This window comes from Primulina huaijiensis, chromosome 9 (assembly GCF_012295235.1).
Source record: "Primulina huaijiensis isolate GDHJ02 chromosome 9, ASM1229523v2, whole genome shotgun sequence".
In the NCBI taxonomy this organism is placed as follows: domain Eukaryota; kingdom Viridiplantae; phylum Streptophyta; class Magnoliopsida; order Lamiales; family Gesneriaceae; genus Primulina; species Primulina huaijiensis.
The window spans coordinates 1980998-2000376 of NC_133314.1; the positions used below are offsets into that span (position 1 = coordinate 1980998).

Here is a 19379-nt window from a genome sequence, read left to right on the forward strand (position 1 = left end):
AAATATATATATAAAAAAAAAGCAAATTTATTATAATAATTAAAATTATAAATATTTTTCATTAGATTATTTTTGCAATTTGATTTTATTTTGATAAATATTTAGTTATGTCTGTAATAATAATAATAAATAATGTCTGTTTAGTATGAATTAATGTAATATTTGGTCAATTTAATATAAAAAAATTTAAAATAATAAAATCATTATAATAATAATAACAACAACAAGAGCTATCGTTAGTATTCTTATTTTTAATCATTATTTTTATTATTTATTTTAACTTAAGTTTTTATTATTTTTTGATTAAATAATATTATTATTTATTTTCTGTATAAAAATTTAAAAATAAAAAGAGAGAGAACAAGGAAGTTTGACTCTGCATTAACTATCCCATAATTGCAAAATGAGATTTCTTCTTATTTCATTATTTCTTTCTCCTGAAAAAATAAGCTACCAACTTATCTTTTATTTGATTATTAATTTTGATGGAAAATTACTTTCTAGATAAAATTTTACATTTTAATAATGAACTAATACACTTGCAATTTATTTATTTATTTATTTTTTTTTTGCGTTCACGTAGAAAGTGGGTTCAAAGGAAAGCTAAATCAAAAGAAAAATGATTTTACAGGGTATTCTTGAAACTTAACCTACTTTTAAAAATTAAAAAAAATCATTATTATAGTTTTGGAAAGCCATTTTAGAAAATTCCTCTTATAATTTTAAATTTTCTAACAACAATTTGAATATTCTACTTTATTATGTCCAACATAAATTACAATATGAGTTATTTACCAAATTTTTTAATACAATTGTTAATTTTGTTTCATTTTAAGAAAATTTTCTTTCATTCTTGTGGCTTAACTAAATTTATTTCAAATAAAATTGTTCTCCCATGTTTCAAAAAATGTCAGTTTACCTGCAAAAACAAATTCAATGTCTCTTTCTCAGTTAAATCTCAATCAAATAGACATGTAAAAATTATTTCGAGTTAAACACAAAAAATTAATTGGGAGTTCATTCTTATACAATACTATGAATGTTCGACATTTTGTTGGTGAAAAAAACTTAGGGAAGCGATATTTGAACTTTAAGATTACTATTTTTACTACAAGATTTTTTAAGTCTTCAAGAAAAAGCTAGTTGATGTACAAATTCTAAGGAGTTCCATTATAACTAGGCAATTTAACAAACTGCAACGCAGATTACTGATGAATGGCGAATTATTGAACTAGGTGCATGTAAATTGCTACATAAGAATGATCCAACTGATTTGCAACTGAAAAAACAGCAACACAAATCTTACACAGGAAAGATATTTTTGGATTGTTGATGTGTATGGATCAAATATGATTGATGTATATATACTACTCCTTAATATCCTTGGATGACTGGTGGTGGTGGGGATGCATAGCTTGCCCCCAAGTGTGGTGGGAGGATGATTGGTTTGAAAACTGGAGGAGGTGGTGATGGTTGAGGCGCTGGTGACGCTGGTGGTGGGTTGACAGGTGGCTGGGGTGGAGAGAACAATGGTGGAGGTGGTGGTGGTGGTGATTGGAGAGGAGGTGGGGGAGAGAAAACTGGTGGAAGTGGTGAATGGACAGGTGGAGGCGGAGAGAAAACTGGTGGTGGTGGATAGAAAATAGGGGTAGGGGGTGGGGAGTACTCTGGTGGGGGAGGTGGTGAATACACTGGAGGTGGAGGATAAACAACTGGAGGTGGTGGTGTTGAGAACACAGGAGGTGGAGGAGAGACAGTCGGAGGTGTTGGTGGTGGTGAGTACACTGGAGGTGGAGGGGAGACGATCGGAGGTGGTGGGGGTGGTGAGTGTACTGGAGGTGGAAGGGAGACGACCGGAGGTGGTGGTGGTGGTGCTGAGTGTACTGGAGGTGGAGGAGAGACAGCCGGAGGTGGAGGTGGTGGTGAATACACAGGAGGTGGAGGTGGTGGTGAGTGTACTGGAGGTGGAGGGGAGACGACTGGAAGTGGTGGTGGTGATGAGTGTACTGGAGGTGGAGGGGAGAAAACAGGAGGCGGTGAAGAGTTCACATGGGTTGGTGGAAGTGAGAAAACTGGAGGTGGTGGAGGAGGTGACGGAACAGGCGGTGGGGGTGAGAAGACTGGTGGTGGAGGTGGTGATTGAACAGGCGGTGGAGGTGAGAAGATAGGTGGTGGGGGTGATGTGTAGGATCCACCTATTGTATGTGGAATCGGTTTCTCTGGTTTAGGAGTAGTTGGAATTTGCGTATGCTTCGGAGTGGGAGGTTGGACATTAACCTTAGGTGGTCTCATTATGGGAGGAGGAACCGAAGCCTTTGGTGGGCTTGAGTGCCATGGTTTACGACTATGTGGAATCGGTGGCGACTGGGAAGCCTTTGGTGGAGAAGACTTTGGCGTGGTTGTTGGTGGGATTGGTTTAGGACTTGTTGGCTGTGATTTTGGTACAGATGGGTTGGAACCAGGCTTCGTCGTTGGTGAATTTTTCTTGGCCTTCGTAGGAGTTTCCTTCTCGGGGCTTGATTTTGAAGGACCATGATTTTTCGGGATCTTCGGCTTTGCCCCTTGACCATCATTAGAAGGCCTGCACCCTGCAGAGCTACAATCCACCTCTTCTTTCAAAGCTTTGTAGCAATCATATTCCGATCTTTGTTGCAGTTCTCCAGCAAAACAATTTTTCTTCCCATTCACCACAAGCTCGGGTATGACACCGAGATAGCATTGTGGATCCTTTGTATCAAAGTAGTTCGAAGAGAATGTAAAATTCTTCAAACTTGGCAAGGTGCAGATACTTTCAGGCACCCTACCCCTAAGCGAGTTCTTTTCAATGTCCAAAATTTCGAGGCCTTGCATGTATTCCATGCCTTGCGGAAGGTCGCCCACAAACTTGTTACCACTAATGTCAAAAACTGTGGTTGTGTTCAAAAGGGTGATTTCTTCCGGCAAACACCCAGACAGATCATTTTTCGATGCGATGAACTCGTCCAACATGCCTGCCATGTTTCCAATGCTTTGTGGGATACATCCCTTCAACTTGTTGTTGGAGATCACCACCACAGAAGCAGGGGAGTTGCCTAGATTCTCGGGGATGTTGGAACGAAACCGGTTGTTGTTCAAGAAAATGGCATCGAGGTCTTTATCGAATAATTCTTTTGGCAATTCCCCTTCAAAATCATTGAACCTTAGATCAAGGTACTTGAGGTTGGGAAGTTCCAATACAACTTCCGGAAAAGGTCCTACAAACCTATTATTGCTCAAATCGAGCTCGTGGAGAAGCTTCATCTGCTTGATTGTCGGCGGCACGATCCCACAAAACCGGTTTGAGTTTATATGCAGAAGACTAATATCTGATAAGTACCCAAGAGCTTCAGGAAGATGCCCTGCAATATCTGCATGGTTCAAGTCGACCCCAGCAACCACAGTGTCATTAGAGTCGTCCAACGCCTGCTCACAAAAGACACCCTTGTACGCACACACATCCGCTCCTTCCCAATTACACGTAAAGTTGAATGGGTCAGAATAAATGGCCTTCTTCCATTCCTGAAGGGCTACATAAGCTCTTTTTAGCCTAGAGTTAGGGAAGGTGGCGCTTGTATCAACAGGAAATTCATACGCAAGAAGAAGATCGTCCCCTTTCGCCATATGTAAAAGCTGGCGACGAGCAATATGTGCTGCTTCAATATCTGTTAATGCATAAGAGAACGAAGAGGAGACAAGAGAAAAGACACAGAGAAAGCAGCCGAAAGCAATTGTTTTCCGAGGGTTCTCCATTGCCTACCCCCCTAGGACTAGCCCAAGGCCGCTAACTGTAAAGACGTAAACAAGAAGAAACAAGGATGAATATATGGAAGGTGCGAGGGATGATGCATGAGGCTGGTGAAGCATATTTTTTGGAGCATTTTCACCTCAGAATTTTGGAGGTATGTATGAATTCTGTGGACTGAATTTAGTAAGATTTGCTTATATTTCTCCATGTTTTTCTGAATGGATTATAAGAAGAACACTAAGAATAGAGGTTCTGAGATTACTTTTGGGGCATTGGTTATGAGAAAATATGGGAATAAAATATTTCACATCAAGCTAAAAAACAAAACAAAAATATAAATATATGCCAATGATTTGTTAGGAAAGAGCTACTGTGCAATATACTTGAACTCACATGTATATTATTTATAATTAATGACTACTTTACTAAATTATGGATGGATAAATATTTCCTTCTCAAGCCGGAAAAAAAAAAAAAAACCTAAAAGCACGACATAGTTTATAACGTAAAATAGAAGTTATTTTTGTAAGACGAATCAATCTAATTCATATTTATAGTATAAAATAATATTGTTAACATAACAAATAATATTTTTTTATGAATCGAGTTTGATTAGAGATCAGTATAACAAAATTGACAGGTGAGACTACATTTTTTGTTTGTGTATATATATGATATTTTTTATATACGATCATATTAAATATTTTTAAATTTATGGCACTTTATAGTAATTTTTGGTGTCGAGAGTGATTTGTCCATTTATACTTTGATAAGATTAGAACAAATTTAATTTGAATAAGATTGAGATTGTTTCTTTTTTAATCTGAAATTAAAATCATTTTTTCCGATATTAGAATACTACATATAATTATGAAAAAATAATTTTTATTTAACACATTCTTTTAAATCTTTTTTACATTTTTTTATATATCAAATATACTCAAAAATATAATTTTTTTTTGTGTTTGCTGCTATTTTACAAGTAAAATTTATTATTTATTTAAAAAAAAAAAAAAACCGGCTGAGGGTAATTTTGTCCGGAGAATGGTGACGTATGAACTCCCACGCTTTAAGTTATGTATCCTTAGGAAAATTGCAGCGCTTTATTTTCACCCAAAAAACCCAGAAATTCGAACTGAGACACGATCAGAATTTTGTGAATATATTTTTTGTTGAAAGAGTTGATTTTTGATCCAAATTCAACGGAAGAACGCCGATTCTGTTTAGATTTTATTTGTGTTATCAATCAGATTTGCTTTTGTAGTGGTGAAAGTTGAATTTGATTCCTTTTACGAATTGTCAATTCTCCTATATTTGATCAGGTTTTTTAGTTCTAAGAAATTTTCGACGAGGTATTCGTTATTAATGAAGAAGGCAATGGAGAGTGTACAGGATCTGATCGAAGAAGCTAAGCTTCGAGCTGTGTGGTGGATTCTCTGTATATTTGGAGTAACTTACTTCTTGACACGTAACTCTCAATTTCCCTTTTCTGTTTCTTGTTTTAGTTGCTTAATTGCGAGTATGAAGATAATCTATTGTTTAAAGAATGAGATTTACTTTGTGCTTCTATTTTGGGTTTTAACTTTAGTCTTGCTTTCTGTGGTATAATGCTGATCCTAGGATTATGCATGTGCACAGAATTAGGGGATTATTAACTCAAAAGAAAAATAAAAAAGAATGGGATTATTTGTGGTGCTATGGTACGTTGAAGAAAATGTTTGAAGGTACTGTAAATTCGGCTATACCAGACGCTAGAGAGGTGAAGTGAAGGGGGGATTACCATCGATATAATCTTTAACATTCTATATGTACCTAAACTGTGTCGTGCTACTGGTGGTTATACTGCATCTTTTGTTATGTGATAAAAGATGAGTGTAATTAGTCCATCACACCAGTCCCTTTCTACTGGTTCAGCTATGGCACATCGCCTTATTGGAAGGTTTTGGTTTTGTGGTACCTTGCCTTATTAGAAAGGCTTGTTGATCACAGTGTGTTTATGCTAATTTAGCTGAAATAGTTAGATCAAAGCAAATGGGACTGCTACTTTTAATCTAACTGAACCACAGTTATTTTAGGGACTAGATTTCAGCTTTGTAAAGTTTTTTTTAAAATATTTGTTTCCCTAGGAATTTCTTACTGCAAGTCTTCTATTTTTCGATTTGTTTTTTTTTCTCTAATACCAGTCTGTATGCTAAATTTTATGCATTTTTTTTGCAGATACTAGCAAATCGATGTTGATGAATATTCCAATAGCCGTACTCTTGGTTTCTGGATTACGATTATTACTTAATGAGGTGGAATTCCGATGGAAGGTTCAGAACACCAGACCATTGTCCTATTTATTGCACTTAGAAAAAAAGCAGTTGTCTGTGAATGATTCCCGCCTAACTACCCTGCGCCCTGCTCAAAAATGGAAGAGAAAAATAGATTCTCCTGTTGTAGAGGCTGCTATTGAAGATTTTATCAACCAAATTTTGCGTGATTTTGTGATAGATTTGTGGTATTCTGATATTACACCTGACAAAGAAGCACCAGAGCTTATCCGTGAGATAATAATGGATGTTATTGGTGAAATATCTGGAAGAGTCAAAGAAGTAAACCTTGTTGACCTGTTAACGAGGTATATTTTACTGTGCTTTTGTACTATTGCAAACGCGTTCTAGCAATTGAACCTTGTTTCTCCTTTCTCCAGGGATGTGGTAGATCTGGTTGGAGATCACCTCGATATTTTTAGAAGAAACCAAGCTTGTATTGGTGTGGATGTTATGGGAACATTGTCCTCTGAAGAACGGGATGAGAGGTTGAAACACCATCTTCTCTCCTCTAAGGAACTTCATCCTGCTTTGATATCTCCAGAGTGTGAGTACAAGGTGTAGAAGTGTTCTGATTCAGAAACAAATTGTTTGCTTAATCTCTTTTTTTCTTCTTCTGATTGATGTTCATGAGATCTATTGCTTCTATATATATAGGTTCTTCAGCGACTCATGGGAGGCCTTTTAGCTGTTGTGCTAAGACCAAGGGAAGCACAGTGTCCTTTAGTTCGGTGCATTGCTCGTGAGCTTTTGACTTGTTTGGTTGTACAACCTATCATGGATTTTGCAAGCCCCGGGTGAGATGCCAGTAATTTTGCTTTTTAAATTCTAAACTAGTTATTTTATTCTCTTTAAGAAGTTCCTTTTTCCATTTTTTTTTGTTGGATCATGGTTTGCAATATGCGGGATCAGATGGACACTTGATGTTGCATATGTTCTTGTTAATCGTTACCTAAGTGTTTGGTGGCAAGACTGATTATTGACCAATTTGATGGCCTTGAATGCTTATTCAAGGAAATTCAAGGAAATGTGGGGTTTAGTTGGACATCATAACAAGTTTGATCTCGCTTCCTCGTGTGATATGTACCATAAGAGGGGGTTTCATGATTATTCTTTTACTCCTAATTTATGTCTTATTTTAGTCACAATCACTCTGTTTTTCATAATTTACTTATTGTGATGGTGTGCATCGAAGTTTTTTGTGAATGCTTACGGAAATCTTCTTCTCTAATTTATCGTTTTATATGGCATTTCATATTGTTGTCGCTGGAGCATCACCATTATGGAATCTTATTATTCCTAATCTTTTATCCAGGTATGTTAATGAGTTGTTTGAGTATATTATACTTGCCTATAATGATGAGGATATTGTTGCTGATCAATCATCTAAGGTTGAGAGTCACAACTGCGATCAAGCTGTTGCCAGAGAACATTGCCAAAGCAGTGAATCCGATGTGCAAAAAAGTGTTCCTTCTGGCATTGAAGGAACTAATTTGTCTTTGTCTCGATTTGATAATAAGAAGGCGCTAAAATCCATTACCTCAGGAAATATCTTTGCTGATAACATTCAGGATAAGCCTTTACATCCACAGCCTGCTGAATGGGCAAAAGCATTTGATGCAGCAAACCGGAGAAGAACAGATGTCCTTATGCCTGAAAATCTTGAAAACATGTGGGCCATTGGAAGAAACTATAAAAAGAAACTCCAAAAAAAGGCTTCTCAGCAGCCTCAGGCTTCTGAAGTTACTGGCTCATTAAGCATGATAGTGCCACAAAAACAATTGTTTGTGCACATACCAGTACAGAAACCCAAAACATCAATCGAAGCAGAAGATAAGACTTATGGGAAACTACCTACCAGGCCTCAACAAGATAATCAACCTACCAATTCTAGCATTGCTGCCTTTGGCAGTTCAAAAGATCTTGATCAGGAAGATTTTTTAAAGGAAGGATCTACCATTGAGGAGCTCGAAGAAACTGCTGTTGTCGCTTCCCATGAAAATATAAATAAACTTAAAAGATCAAACAGCACTTCTGATTTACACATTCATCCTAGACTTGAAGATACACTTACTAGTGTAGGTACTGCATCCGTCATTTCAGAATACTACAGTGCAGATGCTAAGAAGCTTAGTATACACAACAGGATGAGTATTTCAGATGTTGTAATTCGTAGTGAAGGGCTGCATGTTCCAAGGCTAAAATGTCGAGTAAGACAACTGGGTTTTCTTTTTTACTATTTCTTTTATCTCTCAAGTGTAAACATGTTTGAATAATTTACTAGAATTTTACTGACAAGATGCATAATGTGGATGGCTTTTTTTGTTTGCCTGCATATGCACGATCAGCTACTTCAAATGAAGCTCCAGTTTGAAGTATTACAATTTATGGACACCTTTGATTAGTGTCATCTGATGATTTATAGTGCCTTAAGTTGATCAACAAACCTTGATTCTATTCTGCAGGTTGTTGGAGCATACTTTGAGAATCTTGGCTCAACATCCTTTGCAGTTTACTCAATTGCTGTAACTGATGCTGACAACAATACTTGGTTTGTGAAAAGAAGGTAATGTTTGCTCATCCAGTTGAATAAAAGATATTGTCTTATCCGAAATACTTTTCAACTTGTTGATCTTCTTTCATTCCACTGAGGAGAGTTTCTTATTAGATCTGGATTACTCAATTCTTTATATAATTGTTCACTTGATACTTATTTTGTGTTGCTGTTTGCAGATATCGGAATTTTGAAAGATTGCACAGACATCTTAAGGACATTCCTAATTATACGTTGCATTTACCTCCCAAAAGGATATTTTCTTCAAGTACGGAGGATTCTTTTGTTCATCAGCGCTGCATTCAGCTTGACAAGTATCTTCAAGTATGATTGCCCCAACACTTTGTTGGGTGCCTTTTTCTATTAGTTCATGTTTGTCGCTGTTTTAACTCTTAACTCTTTACCAGGATCTCCTGTCAATTGCCAATGTTGCCGAGCAACATGAAGTGTGGGATTTTTTAAGCGCTTCCTCTAAGGTGTGCATTTGCTTTTTGTTAAGAAAATATGTACCTTTTTGTCTTGATTAATTTGTGGTTCCTTTTTGTCTCTGAAGAATTATCCATTTGGAAAATCATCTTCTACAATGAGGACTCTTGCAGGTATGCATCTTCTCTTCTCGATTGTCATTTTTTTCTACTTTTTGTTCGTTTGAATCACTTCAGCATGCAGATGTGCGGTACCTTGGTTTGTTTGTCTTGATATGACACTTCAACTTTGTTATTGATGCTAGAGTCATGACCTTCGGAACCTAGATGTTTGATTACAATATATTCCTCAATTGCGTATTACTACGAAAGCCTGGTTATATGAAATCAGTTAGAAAATTAATAACATTTTTATATTATTTCCTTTCTATGTAGATTCCAAGTTTGATTTGTGATTCACAATCTTTTTTCCTTCGTAGGCCTTCTTTCTTGAGTCTTGCTGTACATTTTGTTACCTTTTTTTTATGATTGCTGGCCAACCTTTATGTTGGCTTTATTCTTGGTGAATAAACAGGAGATTTTGAAGATGGGGTGGAAGGTTCAAGTGTCACAAATCCTCCTGCCTTATTAACTTTTGGTCCATATACTTCTTAATCTGCAGAGTTTTGGTCCTGGAAGTTGTAATTGAGGTGTCACCGTGGATTTAAATTTCACCACCCTTAAAAAAATTATATAGTAGAAGGTTATGTGGTGATTTAAAACAATCAGGCTCTAATATTTTCTGGAGAGCCTAAGCTCTTTCTTATGACCCTTCTATTTTTAAAATAGCTTGATTTATCTGGAAAGGACTTATCAATATGAAATATCCCTTGTCAAAAACAGTTAATGTGGATGATGCTGTTGATGATATTGTACGCCAATTCAAAGGGGTTTCTGATGGCCTGATGAGGAAAGTTGTTGGCTCACCTTCCTCTTTTCATGAACCATCTTCTTCTGTTACAAGCAGAAACTTGTCCTGGAATACTGATGATTTAAATAAATTGGCTATGAGGGAAAGTACCTCTGAATCTATTAACGGTTTTTCTGATAATGAGGATGGTTATAATGCAAACCAGGGGCAACGGGAATTAGAATCTACCACCCAATATAATGGGTGGCATGCAGACAATGAATTTAATTCACAGGGTTTTCCACCAAGGGTTGTTAAATGCGGTGAAGAGGTCAGTTTATTGAATTTTGAGGAAATCCATGGTCGAAAGATGACACCTGCAACAAGCTGTGAGAGCAAATTTCAGGAATCAAGTTCAGCCTTAATGTCTTTTCCCCTGGATGATCCAACAACAGTGCCTCTTGAGGTATTGAGTGTTTAGAAGTCTACTTTTCTTCCCTCTTATTCCTCTTGGTTCATCAATCCTTCGCACTTATCATCCTTTTATCACTAGGTCATTTGGTTGAAACTCACCTGTTTGAATTTTTGCTTCCGCTGTTTTATTGGCACCTATTGCCTCTTTGTATTTCTCCACACACATTTTTAGTACATTTTCTTTTGAATTCTCTGATTGAAGCTATATCTATATTGCAGTGGACACCACCAAATTTAAGTGTACCAGTTCTGAATTTAGTCGATAACATATTTCAGCTCAAGAGAAGAGGCTGGCTAAGGTGATCCTGTTCATACTTTTAAATCATGAACTTGCTTTGCGTCTTCCAATTAAATGCGAAATTACTTTTCTCAAACTCTGGTATTTGTGTTATCATTTGTTCACGTGAATACTTTGCAGGTATTACGCGTGATGAAAAAAATTATGTATATAATAAGCCTTTGGCCTTCCACTGCGATGCAGCTCTTGAATGCTGTCTGTCCTTTTTATTGACAGATGAAAGCTTTCTCAATTACCCACTAAACTTATTTCACACCTTTTCTTTTTATTCATTTTCTTTTGGGATTTTACTTGTAACTTAACCAACTTGTTTTAATAACATGCATGATCATAGACACGTTTCACTCTATTTAACTCTCCTTATTGTTTTCATCGCCAACTTTATATCCAGTTAGATGAGGTTTCGAACTGATGAAATGGATGGACTTATATTTGTCTAAGCAGATGGTTGACCTTAATGCATCTGAGAGTTTAACCAAGCTTAATGGATCAGTAGATGATTTGTCCTCCTTGTGCAAAGTAATCAAATTTCTTGCCCAGAAATGAATTTTGTTAATGAAATATAGTCTAGAAAAAGTGAGCTTCTGAAGAACTGGAAGCCCATCAAGTTTGAAAGGTGGGGATAGACTGATCACTGTGCCTCTTCAGCCTTACTTGATAGTGACGCTTTCGCTGAGCCAAATTTCTTGAATTCTCCAAACCTCATGAATATTTCAAATATATAGTTTAAAAGCAAATTAGTCAAATTTCTCTCTTGCAGTTGGGGCATTCTTCCATCATTTCAAACAAAGTGATACTGTTCCTTGTTGATTTCTCTCTGTCTGAAGATATTTTTCTTGTAACTGACAAAATTGTTAATTTACTTGAGATTTTACAGTAAGAGCATACCTTCATATGCTGATCATACCTTGACCACATACTTTTTTATTTTATAATTGTAGGAGACAGGTTTTTTGGATATCCAAGCAAATATTGCACTTAGTCATGGAGGATGCCATTGATGACTGGCTCTCAAGGCAAATACAGTGGCTCCGCAGAGAGGAAGTTATTGCTCAGGGAATTCGATGGGTTCACAATGTGAGTTATGAGTCTTCTTATCTAATAGTCCCTCCGTTGCAAGTCTACATTTTCTTTTTCATCAGTCTCAAATATTTAGTTAAATATCTATATTTAGTATTATTTTCTCTATTTTTTTACTAATCTACCATTGTTCATTAAATACATTTGTTATTTCCAATAAGTTTTTGTATCATATTAAAGCACTCATTAAACAAGGTTAAAACGAGAATTTTCCCGTAAAACTTGTTTTTTCAATAATTTTCTTAATTGGTGTGAAAGCACAAATAATTCTAAATATATGGGACCGAGGGTCAGGGAGTAGTATATTAACCTGAAGATTGGACCGAGGGTCAGGGAGTAGTATATTAACCTGAAGATTGTTCGACTGCTACTTCGTTGCAACCACCATGCTTAAACACACGCAAACACAAATAAACCTGAATCTAAGAGTAAGTTGATGATATATTCAATTCTTGAAAGGAAATACTCTATATGAAACAGTAATGAAGGTGGGATATCAGTATTCCTGCTTGCTTCCTTGCTCAAAGCTAGCCAAAAAGCAACAGAACCGTTGTCAAGAAAAATGCATTTCTCCGCAGATTTTCCCGCGTTCTATTTTTCCCCATGTACCTGACCATCTCTTCCTCTTCCTCTCCCTATTTCTAGATCCTTCGATTACCCAGGCCTGTAACAATACCCCCTTCCTTAAGATTAGCATCATCCTCAAGGCTAAGAGTTGAGTTTGGTTCTTGTTCTGCTCTTCCACCAATACATCTGTTCGTCTTCAATAGTAGGATCTTCGACCATTCTTCCGCCAATACATCTGTTCTCCTCAATAGTTGGATCATCTACCTTGTAAAGTAGAAACACCCAACAAAGTCAGTCCCATTTATCTAGATCCATACCTTTTGTTTTGGCGGCAAAATAGGCATCTGGCTGAAAATGTTTACTCTGAGGGGGGCTTTTTCACTCAAACCTGTACTGTGATTTTGTTTGTAGGTTTTGATCTCACTGCCATTAATGTCATGGAGGGTTGATAACCTAGTAAAGATGCGTTCCAATGACATAATTAAATGTTTTGATGTTTTATTTTCAATATTTTTTTTCCTGATATAATTAAGTGTTTTGATATTTTATTTTCTGTATTTTTTTGCCTGATAATTTGATCTGCTATGAATGATTCGATTTTTAAAAATATGGTTGGTATGTAGGTCAGCAAAGATTCTCTTCCTCTGTTACTTAACATTTATTATTCTTTGAAACATCTGAGAATCTCTTGCGTATATTGACTTCTTTGGTGGAGTTGTCCTTCCTTTTCCTGACTATTATCTTCTGAATAGGTTCTCTGGCCCGATGGAACTTTCTTTTTGAGACTGCGCGCTCAAAATCTTCGAAATGATAGTCAAACTAACCAGGGATATTGGCAAAATACTAGAAAACAAAGTCGTAGAAGGGTCGCTCAACCAGGGTCTTTTGAGGAACAGCTTGAAGCTGCTCGAAGAGCTAGTGATTTGAAAAAAATGATATTTGGTGAGTATTGCTATCTAATTGCTACATATTTTTTTCATATTGGTATAGAAACAGAGGATCAGAGGGGAACCTTATGTTGCTCCTTCTAGTTTGATAGCCTTGATTGGTGGTGGTTCTTCTTCTCATCAATACCAAAATTTAATTGTCTCCCTCATGGCAGATGGTGCCCCGACCACTCTGGTTAGCTTGATCGGGCATAAGCAGTATAGACGTTGTGCAAGGGACGTATACTACTTTCTTCAGGTAACAAAAAGCAGATACCCTTCCCGCTCTCCCTCCGCTCAACACTTAAAACTTTACTACAGCCTAAACCTTGAGACATCGTGTTATTGTTGAAAACTAACATTGCATTTTACTAGAACCCGACTGTATTTTCTTTCATTTTCCCTTTGTGATGATCTAAGAAAGCTTTCTTTTTCCTTTTATTTACTGCAGTCTACAGTCTGTTTAAAGCAACTTGGATATGGAATACTGGAACTTATTCTCATCTCTGTTTTCCCCGAACTGCGTGATATTGTAACGGATATACACGAAAAGATGCGAGTTCAGCCTGAGTAGTATTGAATTTTATATCATCTCTTCTCGCAGCGTCAAGATGGTTCCATCTCTACTTCCGATCTGTAGGTTGGTAAAGATCTAAATTCTCACAGGAAATAGAAGCACGGATTTATGGTTTCCTCGAACACTTCTGTTAATATACACCCATCTGTATATTATTTTTGGATCATGTAAATTTGCATTTAAGATAGACATTTGGTCACGTGTACCCCCCCAAAGGAAGGGTTCTGTTGACTGCATCTTGAACATCTCTTGGGGAAGCCAAAATATAGTTCTTTTCATTTTTGTGTGTATAATTTACTTGTCGGCAGTAACGTTCTTTTGGTAAAATTTAGAAATTATTTAATTGATTTTAGTTAGTTTGTGCGGCAAAAGGTTATTATGGCATCGTGGTGGGTTTGAGAGCAAATTTTGGATAGTTTTTACGAATTAAATCCACCGTTCTTATATCTTATGGTATTTTTTATATGGTTTTAATTTGAATATTGTGTGGCGATGCATATTTAATATATTTAAAATTAAAATAGTTGATATGCTGATTTAATATATAACTTGTATTTTAACATATGGTTGATACGCAAAATGGTTGATACAATATAAATTCATATTTTAGTTTTCACAATCTAAATTAAATTAAAAAACAGTTACTACTTACAATATACATATTATAAAAATGAAAAAATTAAAAATAATTAAAAAACAATTATTAATATGTATTTTTTTACCGCTCGAGTACGTAAAACCAAAAAAATTTCATCACAGACAAAAATTTTGTTTCTCGCCTCTCTTAGTTATTACTAGCCGTCGATTAATAATATTTTTATACATAAAATAACATTTTATTATTATTATTTAAATCATATATATTATATAGTTAATTTAATTTGAAATGAAATGAAAATAATATTAATATAAATATATCTATAAATATGTTAAAACATTAAATTACTTATATAGAAGGATGGATTGAAAAGGGAAAATTTGAGAGAGTGAAAAGTGATGCAAATTAGAAGTTTAAAGATATTTACATAAGGTGTCACCAACACACCAAAATATTTATTATAATGAGTGTAATTTAATATATATAGTATAGATATAATATAGATAGATTATAAATAACAGTAAAGCAACTTGTTCTTCTTTCATGAATTAATTTTTTTTAAAAAAAATATTTAGTGGGAGGGAAATTTCCATTTATATACCTAAACAAAATAGAAAATGAGATAAAATTGAACTAAATAATTTTATTTTTTTTTAATACTACTAAATAAAATTTCACATATAAAGAAATTCTCGTTTCAAATTATTAAAGTGGGGTTATTATTTTGAGGCACACAGGTCAATAGGTGCAAAAGGGGAAACTAGTATCATATATTTTACTTTGTTGAATGATAAAACTCTTCTTAAAAGTACTTATTATCTTAATAGTTTATCTATTTAATCATATTTTGTTATATTAACACTGTGAATATTAAATTACTCATATTTTTTTTATCTATACTATATATTAAATTTGGGTCTAATAGAGACAAAATGGGACACCAAATTTCTTTTCCAACTTTGCCCTTATGTTATATGAATATTACAATTTTTTTTTTAATTTCAACAAACTATTTTTTATTTTTTTTTAAATTTCATCAATTCAAATAGCCCTTTAGTCTTTCACTAATTTGTCAAATTTCATTTTAGTCTCTCAATAATTATAAAAAACTGTACACACGCACCGCGTGTGCAGAGTAACTAGTATATATAAACAATTAGATGTGCGATTGAGATATCATCCTAAAGTCAACATCTCATTTACATGGATTCCGATTCCGATTTGATATAAATGTCCAAGTGTTATCAACTAAATCATATTGTATTTAAATAAAATAATCGAATATACGGATTCTCAAAATGCAATTTTCTATTATCACTCCAATCTTTTTTCTGGCTACTATTAAAAGCTAGAATTCACTCATGAAAATAAACCTCATCTCATCTTCATGTCAGCCAACCATATTAACAGTAACCTTATCCAAATACTTTAAATTTCTAATTCTCTCCCACACAACTCCACTCGCTCAATCCCTCTATTTCATCAAGAATCTTAGATCAAGAAATCCAACAGAAACAGGTAAAATAAATTTCTTTCTACCAATATCTTAGTGGGCATCATATGACTTGAAGGTACACTCTGCTTAAATAACATGATTCTTGCATCGTTTTCTATGTGTAGGTTGTGTTCTTGACAAATGGCAACAATATCGGCTACAATATCTCCGGTGACGTTCCCGGCCGCATCAGCCCAGAGGAGAACAAGAGTCAAGTTTATCAATGGATTGAACTCGTTTGGTGGGCTGAAGGCACGTAACAATGTGGCTTCATTAGGCCTACCAATTGGCACTGAACAGTCTTTTGCGAAGATTGTTAGTTCCTTGAAGAAGAAATCCTCGCAAGGCAGGGGTGGTGGTGCTTTAACTTCCACCTGCAATGCTGCGGAAGAGATTTTCAGGATTGCTGCCATTATGAATGCATTGGTTCTTATCGGGGTTGCTGTTGGATTCGTGCTTCTTCGAATTGAAGCATTCGTGGAGGAAGAATGAGAAGTTTGGTTTCTTGGGGTGGTTTAAGTATTGTTTCTTGATTCAAAAGGGAAATTATCTTTCTTTGTAGAATCGAATATTGAATTCATTTTACCTCATAGATGAAGCGGTGAATGTGTTTCATGGTTTGATCATTTCTCGTTTAATCGCATACCTTTTTAGCTTCATCAAAAGTAATGCCTGCATTTGGGAAAAAAAATTATGGCCAAACAATTGGTTACAGTTTGAGGTTACAGCGAGAAGGGAAATTATGAAATGTTTGGTGTAAATTTTTCTGATTGAAAGTTACATAGTCCCCCAGATATATTTAGTCATCTCAATTAATCCTGTCTCCCTCCGAATTCTTGGATCTTCCCTTGACATTAAGAAGTTCGAGATACTGTAAATATAACTGAATTTCAAGATTCTATGAATCTTGTGCAGAAGAATAGAATGGTGAACGTTTGAGCTTTCACAATTACAATGAAATTAACCAAGTATGGATCAAAGTTTTGTAGTGAGACATCTACAGAGTTAACCTGTGCTCTTTGTTCTCCGATTCTCTCTTCAAATTGTTATATCAAATCTGAAAACTGGTTCAGACCCCCATATCCACTAGGTGGAATCGGCCATTTTTCATGCCAAAAGATTGAGACTTTTGACATGTTGCCTCCAGCTCTCACGGTTAACGGCAACCAAACATATTTGAGTCCCTCAAATCATCCAAATTCCACCTATCTGCCATGAAAATAAACGTACAGGAACCGAGCCAAGCACGGGGAGCCCGAATGTACTTCGACAAAAGAATGCTGCAACTCGGAAAACTTTGGTTGCACCTGCAAAGGTTCCGTAAACTTTCCAACAGCCCCAAAATCGATAAAGCCTCAGACACCAGTGCCTCATTAGGTGCTCCTCCACCGCCTCCTGATGTAATCATGTAATAGATACCTTGATGCTTAAATACAGGCGGAGCTTCCCTTTAAAATCCGACGTCGTCTCATTGGTAACATCAAGAAAATCTTGATTCATAGGGCTAATGCGAATCTCCTTGTTCTTGACAGAAGAATAGATCAGATATGCCATCCCATTATCATCTTTAAAAACTGTCAAATCCTGACTATCAAATCCACTAGGCCTCTTGCTTGCAAGATACCTAAAATGACCGGCTAGGAAATCTCTTACGGCCACACCAATAACTCTAGGCCTTTCCAGCACATTCATTTTATGCAGATCATGCCACTTGTTTTCTTCAGCAGCAAGTACGATTCTTTCATACTTCCATTCCCACGAATTCCTGGAAGAATAAAAGGCAACACCGATGAATTCAACACCGGTTCTCCCTGATTCTTGGTAAAAGTAATCAAACCATCTTTATAATCACCATACCAAAAATAAGTCCTTGATTTTTCATTGAAAAAAATGCCTCCCCCATGAGCACGAATCTGGATTTCCTTGCCACCAACCAAGGAAGATGAGGGCCAGACCTGGCACGAGGTGTCCGAGAAAAGTTCCCATTGAAGTTTCTCAAAGGTTTAGGATAATCTTCACTGATTTCTGATAGCAAACATAAATACAATCAATGATCTTTCCGTCCAATCAATAACAACTTTATCCATGCATTTATAGAAAATGAGATCATCATACATGTAAATGTCCTTAAGTAAAATAAAAGAGACCCCGACACTTGCACCATTAATGGGGGCAAAAATAAGAGAAACGGATATTACAATGGACCACCAAGCAACAAAAGAAGATAGCAAGATCGCCATAACTAAGAGGAAATTGAATCATTGTATCAGAAGACTACGCTGAAATGAGTCGAAAAGCCGTCATTATAATATTAAAGTAAATAATACAACATCAACAGCACAAAATTGACACTATCTTGGAAACATTGATGAGAAGAATAAAAACATCCATTAGCACATTAAATCGACTCGATATTTATAAACACGTTGGCAGGAAGCCAGGAAGTTATAAGATTTCTGGGAATATTGCCGTCTATAGATACCGCAATACCTCAGTCCTCAGATTTGACAAAACTGTCCATAATACTCAAATTAAACCTCTGAAAGGTTGAAGCTTGCATCCCTGGCAAAAAAATTAGTCGGAATATGTTGGGAAAAAACATAAACTTGAAAATATTTCAGCAGTTGTTGGTGCTACCATCTAACCAATCAACTCATGAATAACAAGAGAATTCATAGCTTCAATTTCCATGCGTCATTAGCTGTTTGAATTTTAATTTATTGTCAGTGTTATAAAGGACTAATCCTTTCAATCCTCAGCTTCGATTCATTTTGCGATTTCTTCTCATATCCAGTTCAAAATTGTAATATATTAACTAGGGGTGGAACAATTAGGGGGCAATTGTCCCACAAAAAAGAACTAAACCATGGGTCGGACTCCGTTAAAATCAAGAGATAGTGCATCTCAAGTAAAGTACCTCGACGTAATCCCACTCGATGATAATGATACTCACAGAATTTCAAGCTACCAGATCGATTCATTTCTCGGAGTCCTGGATATCTTCCTCCCCGATTCATAGCTCCACCTTGTGATTTGAGTAGATGCCTGGAGCTCCTTGTTCCATTCCATGTCCCTCGAATCTCCACACCTTCGTACGAACATCGCTTGTAATCGCGAGGGAGGAAGATGAGCAGATAGATAAGAGCAGGGAGATTGAAGAAATTGCATCCACCCCCCTGTACTATTGGAAAATGGCCATAGAAGCCTTATCTATTAACTCGATTTCGGTTGATTATGACACATTTATTATTAACAAAACATACCAAATATGTAACCAAAACCTAAAAAAGGGATTCACCTAATTAAATTTTTTAAAATATGATTTGATTAACTTAATATTTTCCAAAGCTTCTGTTTTATTATTCTGATTTTTAAATAAATTTTAATTGATTTTTCAATTTTATATTAGAAATATTTGTCT

General features: G+C 35.7%; 3 protein-coding genes and 1 pseudogene across 3 annotated transcripts; 2 read left to right on the plus strand and 2 right to left on the minus strand.

Moving 5' to 3' along the window:
* Positions 1–1339: 1339 nt before the first annotated feature.
* LOC140984255 (uncharacterized) lies at positions 1340–3845 on the minus strand. The gene has a single exon (XM_073451529.1). It carries the CDS (start codon positions 3766–3768, stop codon positions 1375–1377), a length of 2394 nt encoding a protein of 797 aa, XP_073307630.1. The 5' UTR covers positions 3769–3845; the 3' UTR covers positions 1340–1374.
* Positions 3846–4856: 1011 nt separating this feature from the next.
* LOC140984407 (uncharacterized) lies at positions 4857–14311 on the plus strand. The gene is made up of 15 exons (XM_073451804.1): positions 4857–5231; positions 5981–6383; positions 6456–6633; positions 6733–6872; positions 7391–8285; positions 8541–8641; positions 8809–8953; positions 9037–9105; positions 9183–9228; positions 9937–10409; positions 10637–10716; positions 11657–11792; positions 13115–13304; positions 13465–13547; positions 13740–14311. The coding sequence occupies exons 1-15, from the start codon at positions 5129–5131 to the stop codon at positions 13860–13862; spliced, it is 3165 nt and encodes a 1054-aa protein (XP_073307905.1). The 5' UTR covers positions 4857–5128; the 3' UTR covers positions 13863–14311.
* Positions 14312–16099: 1788 nt separating this feature from the next.
* LOC140984663 (uncharacterized) lies at positions 16100–16450 on the plus strand. The gene has a single exon (XM_073452207.1). It carries the CDS (start codon positions 16100–16102, stop codon positions 16448–16450), a length of 351 nt encoding a protein of 116 aa, XP_073308308.1.
* Positions 16213–17958, minus strand: LOC140985008 (uncharacterized; annotated as a pseudogene).
* Between the last annotated feature and the right edge of the window lie 1421 nt (positions 17959–19379).